This window comes from Salvelinus fontinalis, chromosome 26 (genome assembly GCF_029448725.1).
Source record: "Salvelinus fontinalis isolate EN_2023a chromosome 26, ASM2944872v1, whole genome shotgun sequence".
Taxonomy (NCBI): Eukaryota; Metazoa; Chordata; class Actinopteri; order Salmoniformes; family Salmonidae; genus Salvelinus; species Salvelinus fontinalis.
The window spans coordinates 22,806,368-22,831,678 of record NC_074690.1 but is presented as its reverse complement, the minus strand read 5'-3'; the positions used below and the strand labels follow the sequence as shown (position 1 = coordinate 22,831,678).

The 25,311-nt window shown below is 42.1% G+C and overlaps 1 protein-coding gene across 7 annotated transcripts in view; it reads right to left on the bottom strand.

Moving 5' to 3' along the window:
• LOC129823948 (aspartyl/asparaginyl beta-hydroxylase-like) overlaps window positions 1–19,681 on the bottom strand; it is a 29,230-nt gene extending 9,549 nt beyond the window's left edge. Inside the window, exons 1-6 of one of the 7 annotated variants that reach the window (XM_055883085.1) lie at window positions 19,148–19,681; window positions 8,086–8,241; window positions 7,677–7,721; window positions 6,872–6,940; window positions 2,916–2,957; window positions 847–924 (exon numbers count right to left, since the gene is read on the bottom strand). In XM_055883085.1, coding sequence (XP_055739060.1) covers window positions 847–924; window positions 2,916–2,957; window positions 6,872–6,940; window positions 7,677–7,721; window positions 8,086–8,241; window positions 19,148–19,187 — 430 coding nt within the window. In that variant the 5' untranslated portion in view covers window positions 19,188–19,681. Of the gene's footprint in view, window positions 1–846; window positions 925–2,915; window positions 2,958–6,871; window positions 6,941–7,676; window positions 7,722–8,085; window positions 8,242–9,334; window positions 9,570–11,279; window positions 11,437–19,147 lie in introns of those variants that run through there. The other 6 variants (XM_055883086.1, XM_055883084.1, XM_055883083.1 and 3 more) reach the window with 6 other exon arrangements.
• Window positions 19,682–25,311: the final 5,630 nt, after the last annotated feature.

The following is a 25,311-nucleotide window of genomic DNA, read 5'->3' as shown; positions in this document are numbered from 1 at the left end:
ACAGCAGTGCCAGGTATTTGGCAAAAACAGATTATCAGAGCCAATGGATAAATGGTATATGAGGCTTATGTCCCCTCAACCAATGACAGCCCCTCTGGGGAAACATGTATAGACTGGACAGGTGGCAGACATATGGAATTAAGAGTCTACATGTTTGTACGATGATTTTACTGGTTAACTCTTGACATAGATAGCTATAGCAGCACCATGTGGGTGTCTGGTGGTGGACACAGTTCTACTGATGCTAAAGGTTTCATAAAGACCATCGAGTCTTTATGAAACGCGAGTCAGCCTTAAGAGCGAGTCAGCCTTAAGAGCGAGTCAGCCTTAAGAGCGAGTCAGCCTTAAGAGCGAGTCAGCCTTAAGAGCGAGTCAGCCTTAAGAGCGAGTCAGCCTTAAAGAGAGCTTGTGATATTCTAGTTATAATTTTGTCTAGTCCAGCCCCCAGTTCAAATTCAATAAAAATAGTGAGGAATAACTTGCATGTTTAAGCAATTAGGATACTGCATAAACGTTTGACATGGGAAAGTAATATAATTGTAATATGAGGAAATTAGATAGTAGGCTATGTTTGAGTATGGTCACATTCTTAATGTACAGAAGGTATGCAACAGTGTGGTAGAGTGTCTGCTAAATGATTCAAATGTAAATGTGTTTGTGGCATCTGTATGGTGTTCAAGGGATTTGCCCACCACCGATGCTACCGGTGTATTCTCCTTTGGGTGGGTTTCATTGAGAGAGCATACAGGCACACATAAGCTACCTCTTATGAGCTTTGCCATCTACTACAATTAAATGCTGTTGTGTGTGTGCACATGTGTGTGTGCAGACCCGCAGGAGTTGTACCTTCTTCCACAGGTGCTGCAGGAGACTCCTCTGGTGCTCCCTCTCTGCTAAAGACGACAGTAGCCTTCTCTTTCAGTCCTGGGGGTTTTACATGTGATGCAGGGGGATGAGGATGACATGGCAACAAGTCATGTTCAGAAGAGCCTTTACCAAGGCCACAACTCTGTATGATGTATACTGTATTTGGTTAGGTGGCTTAGTAATATTCATGTATATGGCTAGTAATAATATAGTAACATTAGGATTGAGATCTAGGAGGTATTACGTATCAACTTTAAGAAAACAAACATTCAAAAGGACAAAAATAAAAAGATAACATTTAAAGGCTGATTTGGGTTTACTTTTGCGCTTCAACACTGAATTTGTATTGTGTTCCAATATGCTGTGAAAAAGTGAGGTCTACAGTGCTAAGAGAGAGATCAGGATAGGAGAACAAAAGAGGAGTGCTCCAGTAGAAATGGGAGAAAGTTCCCTTTTCAACACAATGCATGTGATGCCAATTTGTGTAACACCAAAGTATCTTATTGAACCGTGTGAGACAAGTGCGCTTGAAGACAGGAAACCTTCAAGTATCCAGCAACTTTATTAACACGGAACACACACAGCTGATCCTTTCAAATCTATACTTTTCCCCTTTGATGAAATCACGACTTCCATCTCCACTAAATGCTAAATAAATGATTGCGTCCTTGTTCAATTCTACTAATGTATTCTAGATTGACTCTAAAGAAAGCAATCTTTCTGATGTAAGATTATAGCACTTTGTGGTCCTCTTGACACCGTTTACTTAACAGTTCATACTTCTATAGAGGACAGCATTGTGATTCTCACAAGCAGGGAGTGGCTAAAACAATATGCACTATACATTGCGGGAATGGGCACCCTGCATACTAGGGGGTTTCCTACTCCCATTCGCAGAGGTTTGTAACTGGAGTGAGACCTCTCACAGGAGGGGTTTCTCATTAATCTTTTAACATCCTGTGTCACTGTCACCGGCGGGGGGGGGGGGGGTAGAATGATCACCAACATCAGTGCAGGTGTGAAGAGTCTCGCATCATTTCCTCACCCCCTTATCAGACACCTTGAGCTTTTTAGCAGAAGCTTTGGGGGCCTCTTTACTTTTGGCCTCTGCCTTCTGCCCCACTGCCTCTGCCCCTGAATTCTTCTCTGGCTTCTTCTCCTTCTTATCTTTCTTGCCCTTCTCTTTCTCCTGCTCTTTGTCTCTCCTAATCTTCTCCAAGGCCTTCTCAAACTCCTCCTTCTCTATCTTCTCCTCCTCCTCCTTCATCCTAGCTGCCACCGCCACCTTGGCCTTCTTTGCCGACTCATCCCTCGTCAGCCCCAGGACCTTCTCTTCCTCCTCCCTGGCCAGGATGTTCCTCACCTCGGCCAGCGCCATCTTGGCAATCTTTTTGGCCTCCACTCGCTCATGGATGATGGCTAGCTGCTGTTTCAGGGCCTCCCTCAGCTTCCAGCCCACATCTTTGGTCAGAGGTTGTTCTGGGATACGAGAATACCGTTTAGCTGTTTAAAAAAAAAATTGCCGCCAGGCTGCTAGGATCACACTGCACGCATTTAGTAGGTTGCAAAGCACCCTGGGTATTTGGATTTGATGACTGGGAGTGTTGGATAACAGCAAGTGGCATCTTTCTGCACTTTAGAAAGGTGTCGCTAGAATTTACCCTGTCAAAATATAAGGTATATAGGGGTGTGGTCTGACACCTCTTACTCCACGGATGGGATTCAGTTAGTCCAACAGTTACATGATGCCGTCCAATATAACACCTAGCACACCACTGACAGGGTGAATTTCAATTATTTCATACCAAATACCCTATTACTACAAAAGCGGTAGTCAAATAGAGCATGCGGCTAGAAACCAATTCAAGCATTTATACCAAGAAGCCTAACCATAATTTTCATCAATTCAATTCAACATTAATTCAAACTTCATTCGACTAGTAAATACACATTCTAAATACCACAATGTGGTTATTAGAACTAAAGCAAGACCTTTTTAGTTCAAAGTCTACTGTACACTGGAACACACACGGTTCCTCATGCAATACCTTTTTGGGCTTCTCTCTTGGCAGCATGTCTTGGATTTTCATCTGAGGTTTAGGAAAACAACAAGTTAAATACGGTTATAGTCTCAGACGGGCGTATCTGCTTGGTACTCAACCACCAATAGGAACAGCCGAATCGAAAAGCCTACCAATAGTAGGGGAGAGCAACTGTTACAACAGAACAAAACCAAGCTCAACCAATAACAGATAGAGGGAAGTAATTGTACCTCGCTCAGCTTTCACTGACACCATTGGCAAGCTTACACACAGGCAAATATTTATTATCCAGCGGGGCTAAGCTTTCACAATCTAATAGTAAAGCCTTCGACATACAGCTTTTGGAGTATTAAGAGTAATTTGTACCATAGCAGCTGGGGTGTAGTTACAATTTAGGGGCAAATTCAGTATGATTTAAAAAACAAAATGAGCCAGACCTCAATCATATAGGCAAAACACGGAAAAGCTTACAAAATTCTACAACTAGGCAACCTACAAAGCAATCTGGACATCGATCCACGACCAAGAACCTTCTGTCGCCTTATTTTTCTTGAACTTTGTTTTTGGAGATTCTGTTTCAACTAAGTCGATAGGAAAAAGAAAAAACAATGACTACTGGAAGAAATCATCACCAACTTAGTCATGTTAAGTTTTCAACATTTTAGCAGGATATACAGGTTCTCTAACCAGCAGACCAGCTTTCCATGAATGTGATGCCATGCATTCACACATCTAAAAAGTAGACATCAGGCTCAGTCAGCTACTCAGAGCTTCTTGACGTTTTACTCTCAGCAGAGATAATTGGGGGGGGGTACCTCTGTGTCTCGCTCTTTTCCGATCGCGTCGAGGTTCATCTGATATTTTTAAAAAGGAACATGGCATTAGTAGCTAACAATCAGGTGACCATTAAAAAAAATATCTGAATATTTGACAACTCAAAACATGCCCATGCTACACCTCATAGACAACACATGCTAACACACGCACAACTGCATAGTGCTTACCCATATGTCCTATTCTGATGGTTTCATCACATTACTTGTAGGAGTATGTACAACTCGGAAAGGACGACCACGTGAGTGTAACATGACTGTGTAAGGAATTTTACACCTAACCGATACATTTGGATTCATAGTCATTCAATTTGAGGATCATTGACCCTTCCGTCGATGGTGCCAAAGACCAAATAAAACAATAGATGGTAGTCCACCATTAACCTCACCAGTTGAACCTGTTATGTAGCTATACTGTCGTTGTTCAGTCATTGGACTTGAGCACCAAGTCAAGTCTAAATTATTGAAGCCAATATGAAATCTGAATGGGCTCCACCCAAAAGCTTGTTGAGCAGGTTTCTTGCATCTTTAACAGTGCTATTCCTTGTACCTTTTGTGCCAGACATTTGTGTTTGCTAATACTTACTAGAAGCCTGTGTTTGTTTACAAAAAAAACATAGAATGTTGTCATAGATTACACATTCCTTTTACCATGCAACTACAAATGACTGGAACTTCTCTCTCCAGCTGTTGAGTTCCACCTATAGGCTACAATTTAAAGACTAATCTAGCTGGGTGACTCTCTTTAGGGTGTGAGTGTGAGTCAGCACTGATCTGTTTCAGAGATCTGGGGTTGAGGTTATGACATTGGGGTTGACATGAGGATAATGCCATATCTTCTGTGTCTCAAATCAGGTAAAATGTTCATGGGGTGTGGAATTTGGTAAAAGTCCTTGAACTCATTTTAGCCATTGAGTCAGGCTCCAAATGCATGGAATCCTCAACAGGGAGCACACTTTCCCAAAACGACCTCATATTTCATAACCCTGTTTTTTTCTAGACAATTGGTTTAAGGAACAGCCAAAAGCTACTTTCTCAAGGGGTTTGCTTTAACAAAAGAAATGATTAACACCTGTGTAATAAGTCCTTCATCAAGCCGGTCTCTGAATATCTAACAGTAGACGACAATAGGTGCAGACTCTTGGCCAATACATAAAAATGCACTACTTATCCAGACACAAATGTACACTATTTGTATTGTGTTTAACAAATTGATGACGAAGACAAAAATGGAAAGACGGGGACAAATAGCTGACCTGAAGACGTTTAAAAACCAACAAACATGAAAAATGAATAGTAATCCTAACACGGACAAGAGACAAAGAAATACCATAACGAGGGAATGCGTCACTGATAATGTCTTAAAAAAATACCTTTCAACAAGCTTCAATAAACTAAGACGAAATGATGAACAACTCAAGTAAAAAAAATACAAATATAATTCCTGCTAAGTGGATAAATGTGTGCTGTGGTTAGGACCCTAGGGCATGCAGTAGTGTGGTTGTGGTTAGGACCCTAGGGCATGCAGTAGTGTGGTTGTGGTTAGGACCCTAGGGCATGCAGTAGTGTGGTTGGAAAAAGGAGACAACCATCTGTTGGCAAAGTGCAACTGTTCATTGCATAAGTTCGTAGTTTGCTGGGTATTGCAAGCAGTCTTCTCAGTGGAAATGCACATATCCTAGAAAAGCATTATTCTGCATTTGAAAGTGCTCCAAAAATCTTGAAGGCATTATAGTCTTCGTCCCTCTATAGGAAATCTACAACAAGAGACTTGGGGAGTTGACTGTGCCATGATAAAACCCTTTAAAAAGTATTCTTCTAGGGATTGGTGATTTTGAGGGCTTTTCCACAAACGCTTGCTCTTCAAGCAATGGGAAACAAGTCTAAAGGAGAAACAAGTTGGGACCTCATACCAAGAGGGATATGGCTACTGGTTACTGGTTGTGGAGACCTAAGATCACACAACCCTTTCCCAGAACCCCGTCAGTCTGAGAAGTGCCAGCACTTTCTTCCTCCTCCTCCGCTGCTCCCTCCTCATCCTCAAATGGTTCAAACGGGTTTATGAGGCCATAGAGGAAGGTGAAGAAGCCTTGAAACCAATCAGAGCCCTCCTCCGCTAACATATCCAGGACCTCCTCGAAGGAGTCCGAGCTTTCCTGACTGCCATCTTTGGTCAGGCCTACGCAAAGAGGGGAAAACAAGGAAAGAGAGGAAGGGAGGGAGAAAAGGAAAGAGGAGAAAGATGTGGTAGAGCAGGAAAAAAGGAGGAAAGGAGAGGGTGGAAAGTTAAGCGAGGTTAGGCAGCAAGGGAAACTATATGTAGGTCTAAGGTCGCATGAAGCAGAGTTAGAAACTAAAGAGAGGAGAGGATAGCAATAGAATAGCCTAGAGAGGAGCATGCAGAGGGACTCTACAGAATCTATCACTAGCAGCAGGGGGACAACAGCCGTGCCAGACAGGCAGTGGTCTGGGCGACAAAGCAGAGCAGGAGTCTTTATGGCAGAGAGCGGCAGAGGAGACAATATCAGAACATGGGACCACCTCTTTGGAGAAAACACTCCTGAAGTAAGTTCTCTCCCTTTTGTTTATAAAGAAAATAGCAACTTTAAGACATGACAAGTGACTTTGAGATGAGAGAACACCACATCTACGTCCTTGTTAAGTTATTCTTAAAGCATGCAGCAGTTTGGCCCTGTGGTAATTGTGGCGCATGTCTATTGATAAATGGATGTCATGTCAGTGGTGTGGGCCTGAAACACAACGGTCAGCATGGAATCCAATTCCAGACACCATTTCACAACATGCAGACCTTGTGGATTCATTGTTCAGTTCATTTGGTACAATTGACTAAAATAGTCTTGTGGTAGACATCCGGGATACCAAAGTCAGTCATGCAAAACAAAACCCAAATCAGTTAGTGGGAGGAGCTGCTCATTGGGATGGGCTCATTGTAATGACTGCAATGGAATCAAACACAAACGATATGGAAATCACATTTAACTCTGTTCCATTTCTGCCATTCCAGCCATTGCAATGAGCCCATCCTCCTATAGTACAGACCACCAGCCTCCACTGATTATCACACAAACACGTCAATAAATAACAATCCAGTAAAATCGATGAACTTGCCTAGTAATACTTTAGCATCCTCCACATCGAAGTCACCATCTCCATCGGCGTCATAGGACGAAAGTTTACCTAGCGAAGAAACAGGAGTCAGTCTTTAGCCACGGGTCAATGGGGGCTGGGTATGAATGGTGAAATGAGGTGGGATAATACATTATGCAATTGAATCGAAAGCAGGATGTGGGAAACAATAGTATTTAAGTTATAATAACATGTTCATTGCCACTATTCTTACATGATTATTAGTATAATCATTAACATTCATTTCTGCATTTCCAGAAGTAACATCGTTAAATTGCTATTAATTATCATTAGCGATGTTATAATGAGCAATTATTTAAATGATCATACTAGCGTTTCTGGTAAAATCTCATTAGCATTATAGTATCATGTTAGCGTTTCAATATTTATTTACTTTTAATTATGAGGTATAATCACAACATAGCGGGGCTAAGTATTATTTTTATAAATTGTCTAGCTCAGCATTAAAAAAAAGGAAATTATTATTTTCCCAGCTTTGCATTACATTTGTTCATTTACATTGCATCTATGGCAGTGGAAACTTATTTAATTGGTATTAATAATTAGAAATACAGTGTGAAGGTAGTCTCTCCTATGACGTTAATTTAAGACTAATGCAAAACTTAAGATTAGTTATCTTTTCTTCGATAAGAATTGAGTCAAAAGCAAGTGATTAGATGACATGTATGGGAAACAAATTGATTATTTCAATTAGGACAGGAGGGTTAGTGAATGAAATGGTTGACACGATCATTTGGGGGCATGATCATAGGCACAAATATCATACCTTGCAGTGTCTCAGAGAGGGTACTGTGCATGTCCTTTGCCTTGGCTGCATGCAAGATTAAGACCAGACGAAAACATTCACATTAGAGAAATGACAATATTTAAACATGAATCCAAACATGATTAGTGTACAGGCATATTCTGAGCCACACACTGAGCATGTGCACACATGCACCAAAGGTAAAACAACATCAAGGTTGAAAAGTTGAAAGTTCAATGTTGATGTTAAAATGCATGTTAAAATGCATCAAAGCACTCCGTATCACTTTGGTTTATTCCTCAATGACGTTTGTGACTGGCGATGGCTGAAAGTTCTGTCAACAGACTATGACAGGCTGCTTGCTGTAGCTAGTAGGAAGTGTAGCCTTCCTACAGTTAACAGTTGTTTTTCGTGTCACGGTGTCACTTACCGATGGTGCCTTGGTAGTCGACCAGGTCGAAGTAGACGACGGCCACGGAGGTCCAGACCCCCAGGAGGGCCAACACCATGAACCAGGTGAAGAAGGAGCTTCCACCTGCTCCCTCGGGCTTCTTGCCATTCTTACTGGCTAGCTGTGTTTTGCCTTCTGTAATGGTGGGCGAGAGAGAAAAGAGTCAGATCTGAAGCCAATACTGTACAGGATAACGGCTTCACACAAATGCAATTTGTTCCATTTGAGTTGTGAGATGGTCAAAATACAGGCCTAAATGTTATCCCAATCAGAAAGCCTTTGTAGTTAAAAGAAGCTGACAGCTAAGAGAGAAACTACACCATAATACTTTAGATTATATGTTGTTTTGTTATTGCATTCATATACAAAAAAAGGAAGTAAATGGGTAAGAATAGAGAAAACCCATGCCACTGACTACTTCTTTTGCCACTTACAAGACAAATGGTATATAAAGCATTGACTAAAAATAGCACGAAAACCAAATGAATGCCACAAACCTCACGAGGATTAAACATAGGCCGAGAGTTTTCAAGTAACTGAATTATAATTCAGTGTGTGACAGTTCAAGCAAAAGCCTAAAAAATCTATGGTTGTCCTTAAAGGCAACAATACAAAATCAGTAGAGTAGTTAGTTATTCTGGGTGCATTTGACACTGTACACAGAGCACTATGGGTAAAAATATCAATGTATTCGAAGAGATGGCAATGGAAGAATGAACAGGTGCCGAGTCCCCTACCCTCAAGCTAGGTCAAACCATTCACACATAGGCAGATGCACCATATTCAGATACACAGCACCTGCTCATGTCAATGTCGTGACAGTTATAAAAATATGTCTCGGTAAGTCCCAACAAAATATCCCCTTGCCCTCTGTCATAATTAATGCACCAATTAGTCAACGTAACTTTTTTGCAAATCCATCCACACACTACAGTTTCTGATGTTTCATTCTAAAAGTTAAATAAAGTTGTTCCTCATCTGCACCAAAACCAACCCAAACACTAGGCCCAATCCTTATCCACAGAGCTGTGTCCTTTGTTCTTCTCGTCCCTAAGCTGAGCAGAACAAAAGCCAAAGTATTAACCCAAGGTCTGGACCCCTCAGAAAAACAACGGTTTCTCTACCATCACCAAAAGAAGATGCCACGGGTCGAATCAACGTATATGTATATATCTATATATTCCTCATTCCGGATGAAGTTCTTATGTGACAGCGTCGCTCCATCTACCTTCGGTCTGTTCGACAACCATTGCGGGTTCAAGCACCCGGGTGGGTTCGACTATTGGCTCTTCCATCTGTGCAGACTGCCCCTGACCAGTCCGATTGGGAAAAGCCTCCGTGCGTCTCTTATCACCCGTATACTTCCTTCCCCCAAACCTCTGTGCCCTCCTCCTCTTTTTGTTCCTGGCAAACTCAGCCGGAACCTGATATGGGACCTGAACTAGCAAATAGGGCTATTTTTAGAGCTGTCCTCTTGTCCAGCCAGAAGACATTCAGGCACTCATATGGAGAGGCTCTGTTAACACCATGCCAACGGGACATTACCCAGCATCCTTCTTGGCTGTCATTATAGTGCTGCCTCTCGGGCTGGGAATTGCCAGGGACCTCACGATATATTATCTTGATACTTAGTTGCCGATATGATTTTTGTATTGCGATTCTCACAATTCAATATGTATTGCGTATTGCGATTTCATAATGCGATTTTATTGCGATTTGATGTTCCAAACATATTGCTCACTATATGCCTGCTACAGAGAGAGAGCATGAAAAAAGTAGTTTTGATTAGTCATGGAAATAAGTGCTGAAAAAAATGTTGGCTCACTATTTAAAAATGGATGATCAAACTAGCCTTCGCTAATGCTACTTTGCAAAAGAATTATGAATAAAATCGATACTGTATCGATTCGCCCCCCTCCCCCATCACCAGCTGCCTCCCGCCCCAGTAACAATAGAACAGCATCAGGTAGAGAAGGGGAGCTCTTTACTAGGAGAACTGGCTGACACCTAATCACACACACACACTACCGTGTGATTGAGCGGACTGAGGGAGAGGGATTTAAAAGGCTACAGGCCATGCAAATCCTGGCTTTCAGTGACTTTGCCTGGTTGCCAGGGGGATACTCGTTAGCCCTACATGGGCGGTTTAAGCAGGCTCTTAGAGAGAATGGAGGCATTTAAAAACTGCCGACTACTCTGCCTACTCAGGAAATGAGGGACAACGCCTTTCACAAATGTACCTTACCTGCGACAAATGTACCTTACCTGTGACATAGGACAATCTGCTGAAAAACAGTGTGCAAGTTGGGGGAATGGGTTGGGTTATTTTGTGTTAAATGTTGCTCATCCAGAACATCACTCACATGACCACAAATCATAGCAAGAAACAGCAAATGCAAAAATGCACAATGAGCCACACATTGCCAAGCACACATGAAAATCACATTAAAATACTTGGGAGGCTGTACAAACAGCTGAAACAATCAACCTCTAGGCAGGCTAATCTGTCCGAAACCTGGTCACTGTTCGAACCTTGGTCAGAAAGTTGTTGGTCATGTTAAAACCAGAATCTTTTCGCACTATTTTCATCTGTTTGGTTTAAAGTATTTGCTACTCGATGTAGGCATACAGTTCTGAACACTAAGCCTACACAATATTACAACAGAATGAAAATAGCCTAAGTGGGCTTACAAATCAGATGCAAACAAACCTTCTAAACAGTTTGCAATCCTCATGAGAACATTGGTACTGACAATCCTGAAAAGGGTGCTGCCCTAATCTAGCAGACCTGGTGCTCCTGTCCCGAGCCATTTGTGCAGGCGTTTACTGCACACCATTCCCTACCAACTCTCTGGAGAGCCTCATAACCAACTCCCCCCTACATTTACATTGTAGTCATTTAGCAGATGCTCTTATCCAGAGCATTCATCTTAATATAGCTGGGTGGGACAACCACATATCTCAGTCATAGTAGTAAGTCCATTTTTCCTCAAAGTAGCTTTCAGCAAAGTCAGTACTAGGAGGAAAAAGTTAAGATTAACAAATGAATAAGGCTGCCATTGTGTACTACCTATCATATACATGTATTAACACACACACACACACACATCCTCTGATGCAAAACTAACATTTACAGTGTGAATGTATTCAACACACAAGCACACCACACGCACCGTGTCTTTCAGCTGGATGCTCCATGACCACAACACCTCAGTAGTTCCACTGTAAACTCTTTTCAAATGTTTAGTAAGTTAGTTGGAGGAAACGGACTCCCTCTCCCTGTTCTCGGTCTCTGCTTGTCGTTTGTGAGTACATATTGTTCAGTTTGAGCTTACATAAGGATCCTGTGGAATGTCTGCTTTGACACACTCCCCTTCTTTTCTCTCTTTCAAACATACAAACACACCCTCAAAACACACACCATGACATTTTGGGACAGAAATTGGTGGCTATTGTCAAGGTGACAAGATAATGTTACTCCCGTCCTCAATCCCCCCACCCCCAGACTCTCCCAAGACCAGTTTGATCTAATCGTGATGTGTTCAGTTTTCCAGAGAATGCCCTCAGGTTATAACCATAAAACCTGCTTGGTATCCAGCCCACACATGGTGCCCCACCCTTATACACCTATACACTGTAATGGTTTGGTTAAAAGGGCCAGTCCCAAGTCACCAAGTCCACAGATAGAGTTAAAAGAGACTCCAGACCAGATACAGGGTTACCATATTGCTGAAAGCTCCTTCTAAACACATGGAGCCAACACACTAGTCTGCATGCATAACCAAAGTGACCTTTAGTGATACTACTTACATTACCAGTAACGTAACAGCATTGTGATAGCCCATATAATGCTATGTGGGAACATCAGGAAATTAGCTGTGCTTAGTTGAAATCTAAAATGAATAGGGTTGCACGGTATAACCGAAACGTCGGTACTTTTTCGATACTAGAACATGAATAACGGTTCAGCACTAGAAATATTTAACTTTCAGTCTGTCAAATTTGTCTCGTCATACACGGAATACAGATTGAGAGGATGGAATCTGTCTAGTAATTTGTCTGAATCTTCTCAAGGGGGCGGTAGTAAGCTAGCCAGGCTACTTGTCTTCTCAAGGGGGCAGTAGTAAGCTAGCCAGGCTACTTGTCTTCTCAAGGGGGCAGTAGTAAGCTAGTCAGGCTACTTGTCTTCTCAAGGGGGCAGCAGTAAGCTAGCCAGGCTACTTGTCTTCTCAAGGGGGCAGCAGTAAGCTAGCCAGGCTACTTGTCTTCTCAAGGGGGCAGCAGTAAGCTAGCCAGGCTACTTGTCTTCTCAAGGGGGCAGCAGTAAGCTAGCCAGGCTACTTGTGCATGATGCTGACAGCGCATGCGAGTCACTTTTGAGAAGCAAGCCAAACTTCTGCGAAGCTAGTGAGAGAGAAAATGCAACAGCATGACTTCTAACGAAACATCATACCTCCACGTCCGCAGCTTGTTGACTGGCTTCAGAAGCTAACTATAGAAATACTTTGCTTAGCGAGCAGATAAGGGCCAGCCCACCAAAACAACCAAGCAAAATGTGTTACAAAGCCGTGCAGTGCAAGGGAGGTTAAGTTCCAAAACAACATAAAAAACGATTTCACACATGACATTTGCATTGTAACGTTATTCTACTAGCAACTGAATTCAAATTATTTTTGAGTGAAAATGTCATGAAAATATCTTAAGTATGAAATTCATGTGAGCATTTTAAATATGATTACAACCAAAAAGTCATGTGAAACACTTCCTATTTGTCTGGGCTTGCTAACACCTAGGTATTATAAGAACTAGAGACCGTGTCCAATATGTCAGATGTTGTTTTAAACGTAATCTACTCACGTTCACATACGCCGATTCATGGACCATCTATATCCGGGTTGCATTCAGTTTACACAGCCCAACTTCACACACGCACTAGTAGGGCTGGGAATGGCCAGGGACCTGACAACACGATGTTATCACGATACTTAGGTGCCAATAGGATATATGTTTTGCGATTACATACTGTGATTTTATTGCGATTCGATGTTCCAAACATATTGCTGCTGCAGATGGACAAGAGAGAGCCATGAGAATAAAAGTGCTTAAAACAAAATTAGCTCCCTATTTAAAAAGAGAATGGAGAACAAGTTATGAAGAAAGTAATCATTTTGGTGCAGGTACAGCAAACTAGCGCAAAAATAATATTGCGATATTGTCAAAAAAATGTATCTGATATTGATCCCACCCCCCATCACTACGCACTAGAACAGTGCGCACAGGGAGCAGTGACGACGTCATCACGTCATCCAAAAACATGGCCGACATTGGATGAATATAAAATGTTAATATCTTCGGTTGTGAGTGAGGGAAAAAATAAAAATGGACCTCAGTGACAATCATTTGAATAATGCAATGGATGTTTTGTGCACAAAGGTGATAACTAAAGTGTCTTATTAGGAATTTTATCATCTGACTTTGCTATGTGGCTGTCTAAGGAAATTATCTTTCTGGGCCGGGCGTCAGTTAAACTGAAGTAATGAAGAGAAATTGTAGGAGCGGTAGCCAGCCAGCAGGCCTGGGCGGAGCACTGCACCCTGGGAGAAGAAATGCACTCTGGGAATCGTATTATGCGGTGTAAAATCCAATGTATTTCTATGCTGTGTAGACTACTGCAATAGCCTACTGCAATAGCCTACAGAAGCTTCAGAAATTAGCTTCAGCGTTTGACATTTATTATTTATTTAATACATTAAATTATTTAGCTGTAATGAACAATGAATCATAGGTCTAATGAATGTAATTTGACCCAATATATACAGTGCATTCAGAAAGTATTCAGACACCGTAACTTTTTCAAGAACAAATTACATTACAGCCTTATTCTAAAATGTATTAAATAATTCCCCCCCCCCCTCAATCTACACACAATACCCCATGACAAACTTTTTTTTGCAAATTTGGCAAATGTATAAAATAAAAAAAACAGAAGTACCTTATTTACGTAAGTATTCAGACCCTTTGCAATGAGACTCAAAATTGAGCTCACGTGCATCCTGTTCCCATTGATGACCCTTGAGATGTTTCTAGAACTTGATTGGAGTCCTCCTGCGGTAAATTCAATCGATTGGAAATCATTTGGAAAGGAAATCTGTCTGTATAAGGTCCCACAGTTAACAGTGCATGTCAGAGCAAAAACCAAGCCATGGGGTTCGAAGGAATTGTCCGTTGAGCTCAGAGACAGGATTGTGTCAAGGCACAGATCTAGGGAAGGGTACCAATACATTTCTGCAGCATTGAAGGTCCCCAAGAACACAGTGGCCTCCATCATTCTTAAATGGAAGTAGTTTCGAACCACCAAAACTCTTCCTAGAGCTGGATGCCCGGCCAAACTGAGCAATCGGGGGATAAGGGCCTTAGTCAGGGAGGTGACCAAGAACCCGATGGCACCTAAAGGACTCTGACTATGAGGAAACAAGATTCTCTGGTCTGATGAAACCGAGATTGAACTCTTTGGTCTGAATGCCAAGCGTCAGGTACGGAAGAAACCTGGCACCATCCCTACAGTGAAGCATGGTGGTGGCAGCATCATGCTGTGGGGATGTTTTTCAGCAGCAGGGACTGGGAGACTAGTCAGGATTGAGGGAAAGATGAACGGAGAAAAGTACAGAGAGATCCTTGATGAATTATTCTAAAATGTAGAAAATAATACAAATTAAGAAAAACCCTTGAATGAGTAGGTGTGTTCAAACTTTTGACTGGTACTGTGTATATATAGTAATATCTTATGTATGTGTAATTACTTGGTACATTATATTCAGTGGTGTAAAGTACTTGAAAAAGTGCAGCAAAAAAGTATTTGCCCCTTTTTCATTTTTGCATATTTTCTATACTGAATGTTATCAGATGTTCTACCAAAACCTAATATTAGATAAAGGTATCCTTTACAAATAACATAAAAAGATATATACGTATTTTATTTATTTAATTAAAAGTTATGCAACAACCAGTTCCCTTGTGTGAAAAAGTAATTGCCCCATTACTCAATAACAGGTTGTGCCACCTTTAGCTGCAATGACTGCAACCAAATGCTTCCTGTAGTTGTTGATCAGTCTCTCACATCGCTGTGGGGGAATGCAGAACTGCTTTAACTCAGGGACATTTGTGGGTTTTCAAGTCCTGACACAACATTTCAATTGGGATTAGCTCTGGACTTTGAATCGGCCATTCTAAAACTTCATATTTGTAGCTTTTTAACCATTTTCATGTAGACGTGATTGTGTGTTTTGGATCATTGTCTTACTGCATGACCCAGCTGCGCTTCAGCTCACAGACGGATGGCGTGACATTCTCCTGTAGAATTCATGGTTCCTTCTATTAAAAGGCAAGTCCTCCGGGTCCCGAGGCAGCAAAGCATCCCCAAACCATCACACTACCATCACCATGCTTGACTATTGGTATGAGGTTCTTACTGTGAAAGGCAGTGTTTGGTTTTTGCCAGACATAAAATGGGACCCATCTCATCCAAAAAGTTGATTCAAGTTTGCCAGAAAATAACCTGGAAGCACCTGGATGATCATCAAGACTCCTGGAAGAATGTTCTATGGATGGATGAGTCAAAAGTATAACTTTTTTGACGATATGGGTCCCATTATGCCTGGTAAAAAACAAATACTGCATTTCACAGTAAGAACCTTATACCAACGGTCAAGCATGGTGGTGGTAGTGTGATGGTTCAGTCTATACTGAAAGTGCATATGACATTTTAAGCACAAGAAGTGTTCAAGTTCAACTTGACTATATTGACTGGAATCTGTGCCCAACTGTCTCTACTAGTAGTACTGGTGCACAATGCTATCATTCATTACATCAATGGTTTGATTAATCTGATAAAATAATTTACTGACCAATGACCTAATCTTAATGCTTGATTTTTTATTTGAAACACTGGAGACCTAGATGGAATAGCTGCCAACAAAGAAAGATCAGGATCGAGGGAAAGATGAACGGAGAAAAGTACAGAGAGATCCTTGATGAAAACCTGCTCCAGAGCGCTCAGGACCTCAGACTGGGGCGAAGGTTCACCTTCCAACAGGCCAACGACTAAGCACACAGCCAAGACAAAGCAGGAATGGCTTTAGGACAAGTCTCAATGTCCTTGAGTGGCCCAGCCAGAGCCCAGATTTGAACCCAATCGAACATCTCTGGAGAGACCTGAAAATAGCTGTGCAGCGACACTCCCCATCCAACTTGAGAGGATCTGCAGAGAAGAATAGGAGAAACTCCCCAAATACAGGTTTGCCAAGCTTGTAGCGTCATACCCAAGAACACTCGAGGCTGTAATCGCTGCCAAAGGTGCTTCAAGAAAGTACTGAGTAAAGGGTCTGAATACTTATGTAAATGTCATATTTCTGTTTTATTTTAAATAAATGCGCAAACACAAAAAAACTGTTATTGCTTTGTCATTATGGGGTATTGTGTGTAGACTGAGGGGGGGGGGGGGGACTTTGCATTTCAAAAGTCAAGGGGTCTGAATACTTTCCGAATGCACTGTGTGTGTATCTATCTATCTCACCGTGGTAAGGGATATGAACTAACAGGTTATAAACAACGCTATTACCACATAGGTTGTAATATGGCTTTTCTTCCTGACTTGGCTTCCTCAGTGACTTTATCCACGCACCGCTACTGTCAGAATACTAAACTTGGTATGAATATTTTAAAAGGCAAATTGCTAAAATCATCTCAAAACCACATTACTGACTCCCCATAAAGACTAGCTTGTCTCTCCTTCAATAGTTGTAAAACCCCGAAATGCATAACCATAGTTCAAATTGAACAAACCGTGTCCTGGCTCTGAGATGCAGCAGGCCTACATAATGTACACAGGACTCTAGCAATAAAATGGGCAGTTAACTCTTATCCAAATATTGATACTTCTGTGTTATCAATTCAATAGCAATCAAATTAACTCCAGCATCAGTGAGGCAAAAACAAACATTTAGAGCATGTGGGAAGTTTATACAACATTTTCCAATCCTGCCACTCTTGTACAAGTAAGCTAAAAAACATCCCATACAAACAAGCTCACACCACTCATGCAAGATTATTCCTCAAGAATAGTATCTAGTTTTGGCTAAATCCACTGCAAAGAAAAAACATGTCCACACAGGTCAGGGCAAGCAGTTGTTGCCTTTACCAGTTCTTTGGCCTTCGTCCAATCACACCAAGCTTCTAAGAGACGAGGAAGCCTGGGATGGGGCAATTTCATAAAAATATATATATATATCAATTTGATAATACATAATAAAATGTCCATAGAAAACCATTGTAGAATATCAATGACAATCAAACCTCTAAACAAACAATATGGTGAAAGAATGCACATTCAAAAGAAAACATTTGAAAACATTTGGTTACATACATTTTTAGATTGTCATAAAGTACAGAATTTGACTTGGCATATACTTTTAACTGCTTATTACATAACCATAAATGCAGAATCGAAAACAGCTTTCGCTTTCATGTATCAATAAGTCACATCCCTATTGCCATAGGCAGGCAGTTCATAGTCAGACGTTGGGCAGTGAGTATGAGGGCCTGTTCAGGGCGGTGCAACGTAACCAATGTTAACTCATAAATGTATGACAGATGCTTCTCGGTCGTGTAGAATAGTAAATTATGTCACCTCTAGATATTACACTACATTTCTTTCTGCAACTTCCTGAACAGTTTACCTAGTGAATATGCCCCTGTACAATGGTCAACATACATGAAGAGGGAGGCGCCTTGTCTTGTGAAATACTCTGATAACTGTACATAAAGTTTTTTTTAAACATTATTTTACCTTTATCACTTAACATACGACGTGTGTAGACCCATCTTCAATTCATTTGCAACCACTAAATTGATGTAACGTTTAATTCATTTCTTGATTACTTTTCTAAACGTTCTAGTATTGCAGCTCAGTCAAAAGCCTGGCCCGTAATATTCACACTGATATGATCGATATGAATAGTGGCCTGATGATTATCAGGATTTCTTTAAAGAGTACAAAACAGTGGACATCGGGCGTTCTGTATCAGATGAATGATTTAGAAATAAAGTTCTATAAGTAGCCTAGCCTAAAGTAGGAAGGGCACTGAAACTGATGTTATGAGATTATGCCAATAATTTACTATGTGCAACACATTCTACGGCCCAAGGCCACGTGTCACAATGCAACTGGAGTTTTGCAAAGGGGACATACATTTAGCATGACTCGTAGGCAACATGTAAAGCCCGCGCAGTCTGTCTGCCCTTAAACCACTAGTTAACGTTTAAAGTATGGGGCTCAGACCACGCCATTGTAACTTATTATCTTGATAACTTGGGGAGCGGCGCCATATTATTAAAACGTCTCCATAGGGGTCCTGGTTTGAAACCGCGACGACGATAGAAGCCACGTGTAACCCCTCCCACGTTCTTCCATTATTGACACGTGAACACTTGGAGAAACGACCAAAAACTAAGAAAGGGGACGATACCATCGTCTACTGGTGTAGTTTCTGTTGTAGTCAACGAGGAAAATATTTAATTGGCCTTGCAGCGTACAATGCAATAATTGGGAACGATATGACTCAAAGTCCTCATTAGTGCACAGGCCACTCAATTGTAATCAAAAATTGACCTGATACTCTCATTCTATGCTTTGCAACCTAACGAATTGCAACAGTGCTTCAAATCGAACGAATGCCTCGTTCGTTATACAATGTAGCAGAGAGGCAAAGCCTCTATAGTCTGGATACAAAGACACTTGTGACGTCTACTATAACTCGACAAATGTATAGTTGATGGTGACTCCATAAAAAGGGACACAATTGTTTGGTAACTTTTTGGGTATATTGTGGACGTTGTGCTACATCTTGTCCAGTTATGGGTCTATAGTATTGTAGGCTAACTTGCATTGCCTAAATGCCGGCCGATTAACTTTCAAAGGCCTTCTGTAGCCAAGTGAAGGTTGGTTGCATGCACCACTGCCATTACTGAAATTGAAATTACGAACCTTTCAGTTTCTGTCCTCGTGGGTTTTTCTTCGTGGCCATGGCTATTCGAAGTTGCTTGAATTCAAGTGGAAATTCAAAATTAGCGAGCGTCACTGTCAATTTCTTGCATTAAAGGTGGCCCAGTAGAAATCAAATCTCTCTGCCCTCATAAACCGAAGCCCATAGCAACCCCGGTGACTTTTGAGTGACTGCGCCTTCAGCCAGTGCGGGTTTTACGAAGACAAGATGGGCGGAGAAAGGGAAAATGTCGTCCAATTCGCTTTCAGAGGATGTTGTCTTATTCAATCGTGTGGATACCCGCAGGTTAGAACCACCTCGCCCATGGTCATGTCTAGATGGGATACAGTTTTTCTCGAATTTGACCTCAAAAGGACGTTTTCGCTAACCCGAACCTTAACTATTTTCCTAACCTTGACCTAATTATTCGGACCTGATACGTTAATTATCCTAACCTGCTGCGTAAATTCTCGTAAACCTGCTACATAAAGTCAATTTTGACAAAAGTTGTATCCCTTCTAGAGAAAGCCCTCGTTCATTCCCGTTTTTTTCTGTACTGGAACGTGGCAAGATAGAAGATAAATCCATCGCGAGACCAGACGGTGTTCATCACTTTATTACGTAACTTATGTAATCACGGAGCCATAGTGCAGTTGTAAACAGTTTTTAACAAATATGTCGCTTAAAGCCACGTTGCCTTGTGACGGAATTTTATTAATGCATGTTAGATGTGCATTTGATAGAAAGACCTACTAAAAGTGAGTTATCACAAACAAGACGAGAGACTGTGTGTAGAGAATGGCCGTGTTCGAGAGAATCAAAACCGTAATGTGTCATGGGTAAATTATGACTGACTGATCTACAAAAAATAATGAGTAGTTCTTATTGATGCAAGGTTTGTTGTAGATCAGTCAGTCGGCAGTCGCCTGCACGGTGTGCTACAATTTCGAACAAGCCCAATTAATTGCATAGCCTAGTAGCTTCCATGAGCTCATTAGTGTTTGCGCACTTAAATCCAGTGTCAGCGCAATGCTGATTCTGCTCTAATTCTTCAGAAACGGATATCTATAATTATCAAAGTAGAGTACTCCCTTCATGCACTGCAAGTATGCGGTAGTATACAAATAATGACTTTCTAGTTTAATATTAAATTATATGATGTACACTTGTGCTAAGCTTGCGCCCACGTGCCAAGTCATGCAGGAGTCCACATCATCCTTAAATGGGTTCGTGGCAGGCAGAGAATTCTAGACATGCTTTTCAGGAATACAACTGCACATGAACATAATGGACAATTGTTGATTGAATTCGGGAAATGTGTGTGTGTGTGTATATATATATATATTTACAGTACCAGTCAAAAGTTTGGACACACCTACTCATTTGTCTTTATTTTTATTATTTGTCTTTATTTTTTATTATTTTCTACATTGTAGAATAAGACATCACAACTATGAAATAACACATATGGAATCATGTAGTAACCAAGAAAGTGTTGAAAAAATCAAAATATATGTTATACACTGCTCAAAAAAATAAAGGGAACACTAAAATAACATCCTAGATCTGAATGAATGAAATATTCTTATTAAATACTTTTTTCTTTACATAGTTGAATGTGCTGACAACAAAATCACACAAAAATGATCAATGTAAATCAAATTTATCAACCCATGGAGGTCTGGATTTGGAGTCACACTCAAAATGAAAGTGGAAAACCACACTACAGGCTGATCCACCTTTGATGTAATGTCCTTAAAACAAGTCAAAATGAGGCTCAGTAGTGTGTGTGGCCTCCACGTGCCTGTATGACCTCCCTACAACGCCTGGGCATGCTCCTGATGAGGTGGCGGATGGTTTCCTGAGGGATCTCCTCCCAGACCTGGACTAAAGCATCCGCCAACTCCTGGACAGTCTGTGGTGCAACGTGGCGTTGGTGGATGGAGCGAGACATGATGTCCCAGATGTGCTCAATTGGATTCAGGTCTGGGGAACGGGCGGGCCAGTCCATAGCATCAATGCCTTCCTCTTGCAGGAACTGCTGACACACTCCAGCCACATGAGGTCTAGCATTGTCTTGCATTAGGAGGAACCCAGGGCCAACCGCACCAGGATATGGTCTCACAAGGGGTCTTAGGATCTCATCTCGGTACCTAATGGCAGTCAGGCTACCTCTGGCGAGCACATGGAGGGCTGTGCGGCCCCCCAAAGAAATGCCACCCCACGCCATGACTGACCCACCGCCAAACCGGTCATGCTGGAGGATGTTGCAGGCAGCAGAACGTTCTCCACGGCGTCTCTAGACTCTGTCACGTCTGTCACATGTGCTCAGTGTGAACCTGCTTTCATCTGTGAAGAGCACAGGGTGCCAGTGGCGAATTTGCCAATCTTGGTGTTCTCTGGCAAATGCCAAACGTCCTGCACGGTGTTGGGCTGTAAGCCCAACCCCCACCTGTGGACGTCGGGCCCTCATACCACCCTCATGGAGTCTGTTTCTGACCGTTTGAGCAGACACATGCACATTTGTGGCCTGCTGGAGGTAATTTTGCAGGGCTCTGGCAGTGCTCCACCTTCTCCTCCTTGCACAAAGGCGGAGGTAGCGGTCCTGCTGCTGGGTTGTTGTCCTCCTACGGCCTCCTCCACGTCTCCTGATGTACTGGCCTATCTCCTGGTAGCGCCTCTATGCTCTGGACACTACGCTGACAGACACAGCAAACCTTCTTGCCACAGCTCGCATTGATGTGCCATCCTGGATGAGCTGCACTACCTGAGCCACTTGTGTGGGTTGTAGACTCCGTCTCATGCTACCACTAGAGTGAAAGCACCGCCAGCGTTCAAAAGTGACCAAAACATCAGCCAGGAAGCATAGGAACTGAGAAGTGGTCTGTGGTCACCACCTGCAGAACCACTCCTTTATTGGGGGTGTCTTGCTAATTGCCTATAATTTCCACCTTTTGTCTATTCCATTTGCACAACAGCATGTGAAATTTATTGTCAATCAGTGTTGCTTCCTAAGTGGACAGTTTGATTTCACAGAAGTGTGATTGACTTGGAGTTACATTGTGTTGTTTAAGTGTTCCCTTTATTTTTTTGAGCAGTGTATTTCCGATTCTTCAAAGTAGCCACCTTTTGCTTTGATGACAGCTTTTCACACTCTTAGCATTCTCTCAACCAGCTTCATGAGGTTGGAATGGAATGGAATGAATTTCAATTTACAGGTGTTCCTTGTTAAAAGTTATTTAGTGGAATTTATTTCCTTCTTAATGCGCTTGAGCCAATCAGTTGTGTTGTGACAAGGTAGGGGTGGTACAGTATACAGAAGATAGCCCTATTTGGCAAAAGAAAGCCACTCCTTGGGCTACAATACCTATTTTGCTAATTGGCCTGGACCCCTTTTACTACCGACACAGAGCCCCGCCGACCTATCACGACTGGACTACCGATGTAATTCACCCGAGGTTTTTTTTCTACTGTCTCCTCCGTCGTGACGTCCCCTGAATGCCCATCTGTTAGCCTGCTAGCCGCGGCCTGCTAGCTGTCTAGAGCGTATCGGACTGTTAGCTGAAGAGGCCCATCGGACAAATTCTTTGGCCACTATACCTTTTTTGCCAATTGGTCTGGACCCTTTTACCGCACGGAGCCCTGCTGATCCATGACGACTCGTCTGACGACGTAACAGCACGCGGGGGGCTACAACATACTTCTTCCGTCGTGACATCCCTCTAAGGCCCTTCTGCTTGCTTGCTAGCCCCGGCCCGCTAGCTGTCTGAATCGCCGAGCTACTCACTGGACACTCACTGGACCCCTATGATCACTCGGCTATGTCGGTTCACCAACTACTTCTCAGACAGAGTTCAGTGTGTCAAATTGGAGGGCCTGTTGTTCGGACCTCTGGCAGTCTCTATGGGGGTGCCACAGGGTTCAATCGTCGGGCCGACTCTTTTCTCTGTATACATCAATGATGTCGCTCTTGCTGCTGGTGATTCTCTGATCCACCTCTACACAGACGACACCATTCTGTATACTTCTGGCCCTTCTTTTGACACTGTGTTAACCACCCTCCGGACGAGCTTCAATAACATACAACTCTCCTTCCGTGGCCTCCACCTGCTCTTAAATGCAAGTAAAACTAAATGCATGCTCTTCAACCGATCGCTGCCCACACCTGCCCGTCCGTCCAGCATCACTACTCTGAACGGTTCTGACTTAGAATATGTGGACAACTACAAATACATAGGTGTCTGGTTAGACTGTAAACTCTCCTTCCAGACTCTCATTAAGCATCTCCAATCCAAAATGAAATCTAGAATCAGCCTCCTATTTCGCAACAAAGCATCCTTCACTCATGGTGCCAAACATACACATGTAAAACTGACTATCCTACCGATCCTTGACTTTGGCGATGTCATTTACAAAACAGCCTCCAACACTCTACTCAGCAAATGGATGTAGTCTATCACTGTGCCATCCGTTTTGTCACCAAAGCCCCATATATTGCGACCTGTATGCTGCGACCTGTATGCTCTCGTTGGCTGGCCCTCGCTTCATATTCGTCGACAAACCCACTGGCTCCAAGTCTTTGCTAGGTAAAACTCCGCCTTATCTCAGCTCACTGGTCACCATAGCAGGACCCACCCGTAGCATGCACTCCAGCAGGTATATTTCACTGGTCATCCCCAAAGGCATTTCCTCCTTCGGCCGCCTTTCCTTCCAGTTCTCTGCTGCCAATGACTGGAACGAACTGCAAAAATCACTGAAGCTGGAGACTCATATCTCCCTCACTAACTTTAAGCACCAGCTGTCAGAGCAGCTTCCAGATCACTACCTGTAAATAGCCCATCTGTAAATAGCTCAACTACCTCATCCCCGTACTGTTATTTATTTTATTTTGCTCCTTTGCACCCCAATATCTCTACTTGCACACTCATCTTCTGCACATCTATCATTCCAGTGTTTAATTGCTATATTGTTATTATTTTGCCACTCTGGCCCATTTATTGCCTTATCTCCCTTATCCTACCTCATTTGCACACACTGTACATAGACTTTTTCTGTTGTATTATTGACAGTATGTTTTTTTTTTCCATTTGTAACTCTGTGTTGTTGTTTTTGTCACACTGCTTTGCTTTATCTTGGCCAGGTTGCAGTTGTAAATGAGAACTTGTTCTCAACTAGCCTATCTGGTTAAATAAAATTGAAAAAAAATATATATATATAATCGCTGCCAAAGGTGCTGTCACGTTCCTGACCTGTTTTCTGTTATTTTTGTATGTGTTTAGTTGGTCAGGGCGTGAGTTGGGGTGGGCATTCTATGTTTTGTGTTTCTATGTTTAGGTCATTGGTAATTAGCCTTATATGGTTCTCAATCAGGGACAGGTGTTTGACGTTTCCTCTGATTGAGAACCATATAAAGGTAGGCTGTTCACACTGTTTGTTTGTGGGTAATTGTCTTCCGTGTCTGTGCACCACACGAGATTGTTTCGTTTGTTCGTTTGTGTAGTGTGTACCTGTTCATGCGTTCTTCGTGTTATGTAAGTTCTCTCGTTCAGGTCTGTCTACATCGTTCATTTGTTTTGGAGTTTGTTGAAGTATTTTCGTGTTTCGTTTTTACTTTAATAAATTTCATTATGTTATATCACAACGCTGCGCTTTGGTCCAATCCCTACTCCTCCTCTTCGGACGAAGAGGAGGAGGACAACCGTTACAGGTGCTTCAGGAAAGTACTGAGTAATGGGTCTGAATACTTATGTAAATATGGTATTTCAGTTAAATATGTTTTTTTGCTTTGTCATTATAGGGTATTTTGTGTAGATTGATGAGGGGGGAAAAAACGATTTAATCAATTAATCAATATGGCTGTAATGTAACAAAGTGTGAAGAAAGTCAATGGGTCTGTGAAACATGGCATTTCCATTGACAGGATCCTACTGAAGAGGACTGACCACCCCGCAGAGCCTGGTTCCTCTCTAGGTTTCTTTCTTGGTTCCTGCCTTTCTAGGGAGTTTTTCCTAGCCACCGTGCTTCTACATTACTTGCTGTTTGTTTCTGTATAGCACTTTGTGACATCTGCTGATAATACATTTGATTGATTGATCCTGACTAGTAGGTTGTGTTATTATGTGTACAGAACCAGTCAAAAGTTTGGACACACCTACTCATTCAAGTT